The sequence below is a fragment of the Neomonachus schauinslandi genome, chromosome 3 (assembly GCF_002201575.2).
Source record: "Neomonachus schauinslandi chromosome 3, ASM220157v2, whole genome shotgun sequence".
NCBI classification, from domain to species: Eukaryota; Metazoa; Chordata; class Mammalia; order Carnivora; family Phocidae; genus Neomonachus; species Neomonachus schauinslandi.
Genome location: NC_058405.1, coordinates 14,940,784 through 14,944,072, shown reverse-complemented (window position 1 = coordinate 14,944,072; position 3,289 = coordinate 14,940,784). Strand labels below are relative to the sequence as shown.

The 3,289-nt window shown below is 40.9% G+C and overlaps 1 protein-coding gene across 2 annotated transcripts in view; it reads right to left on the bottom strand.

The window, feature by feature from the left end:
• The window catches only part of DZIP1 (DAZ interacting zinc finger protein 1), a 46,595-nt gene that overhangs the window by 7,047 nt on the left and 36,259 nt on the right, over positions 1 to 3,289 (bottom strand). For both annotated transcript variants that reach the window (XM_021695967.2, XM_044913140.1), the window contains 3 exons: positions 2,828 to 2,990; positions 2,238 to 2,370; positions 1,583 to 1,636 (listed from right to left, as the gene is read on the bottom strand). In XM_021695967.2, the coding sequence (XP_021551642.1) occupies positions 1,583 to 1,636; positions 2,238 to 2,370; positions 2,828 to 2,990 (350 nt within the window). The remainder of the gene's footprint in view (positions 1 to 1,582; positions 1,637 to 2,237; positions 2,371 to 2,827; positions 2,991 to 3,289) is intronic.

Sequence of the window (3,289 nt, the reverse complement as noted above, 5' to 3'; positions counted from 1 at the left end):
CTGAGATTAAGAATTCCTCATATCAGTGAGGTCATATGATACATGTCTTTCTCTGATTGACTTATTTCGCTCAGCATAATACCCTCCAGTTCCATCCACGTCGTTGCAAATGGCAAGATCTCATTCCTTTTGATGGCTGCATAATATTCCATTGTATATATATACCACATCTTCTTTATCTATTCATCTGTCGATGGACATCTTGGCTCTTTCCACAGTTTGGCTATTGTGGACATTGCTGCTATAAACATCGGGGTGCATGTACCCTTTCGGATCCCTACTTTTGTATCTTTGGGATAAATACCCAGTAGTTGCACTGTTATGTTAACCAGCTAGAATTTAAATTAAAAAAATTTTTTTAATTAAAATTTTTAAAAAAAGGAATTGTCTAGGCATAATGCACATATGGCTGACAATATTATGTACACTTGGAAACTGTTGGGTGAGTGTTTTTTTTACCACAATTAAAAAAGAAAAATTAAAAAAAATTTTTAAAAATAAAGTGAGATGTTCAGAGCAGTGTTCGTTCATTCAAGAACATTCTTTGAGCACTTAAATTCCAGACAATGTTCAGTCATACCATGTCCCATGAAATAAGGCTCCTAGGAGACTTTGTACACGGAAAATGCCTCTGAAGGGTAAATAATTTTATTGCCTCTATTATATTCTATTTATACTGTCCCTACTATATACATAATTTATATTGTCTCTACTATATATATGCAATGCCTCAAGAAGAGATATTTATAGCATTAATATCTCCAGAAAAAGTTGATAAAATTCAGTTATGATAAAATCAGTTTTACTTATAATTAATAACAATAATGTACCTATAATTTATTAAGTCCCCATTAAGTGCCAAGCCCTGAGGCCAAGCCCTTTTCTTTTCAAAATATAAAGATTTTAATTTTTATTTTACTTTTTTTTTAAGTAGGCTCCATGCCCAATGTGGGGCTTGAACTCATGACCCTGAGATCAAGAGTTGCTTGCTCCACTGACTGAGCCAGGCAGGCACCCCCAAACCCCTTTTCATATATTCTTAATCTGTAGAAGTATCCTGTGAAAACAGCAGCCTTACCCCCATTGAACAGATAAGAAAACAGGCCTAAACAGGTAAGCAAGTGAATCAGTAACACACAGTTCATGAGTGACGGAGCTAGGATCCTCAGTATCCTAAGAGGGCCCAAGACAGTAAATTCTAGGGCCATTATTGACTTCTACAAGGGGCAAGCCCACCATGATATCATCTGACTACACTATCCAGGATCCAGCCACTAAAGGACAACATCATTCACTTAATTCACCGTGCTTATTGAAAATTACGGGACACGGTGGGGAATAATGGAAATGACATGGGGCAGCGGTCCCACTTCTTAGTGGGGGGCACAAGGTGATAAATGCTTTTGACTTATAGTAAATCTGATAAAGAAACAAAGACATGTCACAAAGGAGTGACAAATTAGTTGTGATGTTTAATAATTAGGGTTTTAGTTAATCGCAGTGCACATACTAATTTACAACAAAACGAATGTTCAGGGGAAAGACCTTTTTAAACGTCCTCTCCCCACTCCCAAGTACTCACGTAATAGTTGAAGATTTTCTGGGAAAATGATCTTCTGTGATATTTTTCTTAACTCTAAAACACAAAAGAAAACGATTTCTAAGTGGCACAAGTGAATAATATAACTTAATATAAATTTCTATGGAATGGGTGATTTTTGCTTTTGAACATTTGTTAAAGAGGATAAGCAGCAAGAAATGGGCTGGTACCAATGACAGGCTGGTAGGAACTGTAAGCGTGACGCTCTGCTGGGTGGGACATTGCTGTGGGTTGAATGTCTGCGTCGCCCTAAAATCCACATATTGAAGCCTTAACCCCCCAGGGGATGCTCTCTGGAGGTTGGGCCTTTGGGAGGTAATTACGTTTATTTGAGGTCATGAGGGTGGGGCCCCCATAAAGGGATTAGTGTCCTTTTAAGAAGAAGAAGAGGGATCAGACCTCTCTCTCTCCCTTCCACGTGGGGACCCAGTGAGAAAGTGACCGTCTACCAGCCTGGAAGCAAGCTGTCACCAGAACTCAACCATACGTCATGCTGCTTTCAGATGTCCAATCTCAAGAAGTGTGAGAAAATAGCTCTCTGTTGTTCAGGCCATGCGGTCCGTGGTGTTTTGTTATAGCAGCCCAAGCCGACTGGGATAACCATGAATACAAACATTTTAGGGTCGAAAAGACTTACTTTGGGACAGATGTCCTATCGGTAAAAACAGGTCTTTGTCTTATCAGCTGTCTGCTTCTGGGAGGAAGCTGTACCGCCTTGGGTATTTCTCCATTTGAAAGGGTATCCACTTGAGGAGGAGCACTGTACTTATCTGGAAGAGCATTTTTATTCATGAGTCTCCATTTTCTTCGTCATCAGCAAGTGAAAAGCACAAGAAAATACTACAATACTGTCTACACTGGCACTCGAAACCAACAAGCTCTTGGCTCTAGAGTCCACACGACAGGCATTTGTTTTTTAAGATTTATTTATTTTAGAGAAAGAGTGTGAGTGAGAGCAGAGGAAGGAGCAGAGGAAGCGAGAATATTCACGCTGAGCACGGAGCCCGACATGGGAGCCAAAACCAAGAGTTGGACGCTCAACCAACTGAGCCACCCAGGTGCCCCAGGCATTTTTTAATATTAAAATAAAACCCAAGACGCAACATATAATGGTCCAAACAGTATGAGACTTACCAATGAAGTTCCAAAGTTTGCAAACCATTTAAAAGGCAACAAGACTTCCGTTCCTACGTGCAGAAATGAAATGGCAGCCAGTGACGGGCTTACCTGAGGACAGTAAGGTTCTCTCCTCAATTTTACAGCTGACCTCATCTTCAAGGAATTCTCGAATTTTCTGAATGTTGGGTATTTGTCTTTCTCGTTCATGTCTCGCTGATTCCACAGTTCTTAGCACCCTACTGAAGTGATCGCTTGGAATTCCACGTATATCCTGAAGCAATAAAATGTTAAGCTTATTAGCCTGGGACATTCTTCATTTCATGAGCATTTTTCGGCATAAATTGTGCCAACCTTTTGTCCTCACTGCTGCATGCGAGGGAGGGGACGCCCCGACATATAACACATTATTCTGGCCTCAAGAGGAGCTCCCAGAGCAGTGGGACATAGAGGGGGTGTGTATGAGTGCATGGGACTCGTCAGTGGTGCTAGGCTGTGAGTGCCAGGACCGAATGCACAGAGGGGTGTGTGTGTGTGTGTGTGTGTGTGTGTGTGTGTGTGTGTGTGTGTGTG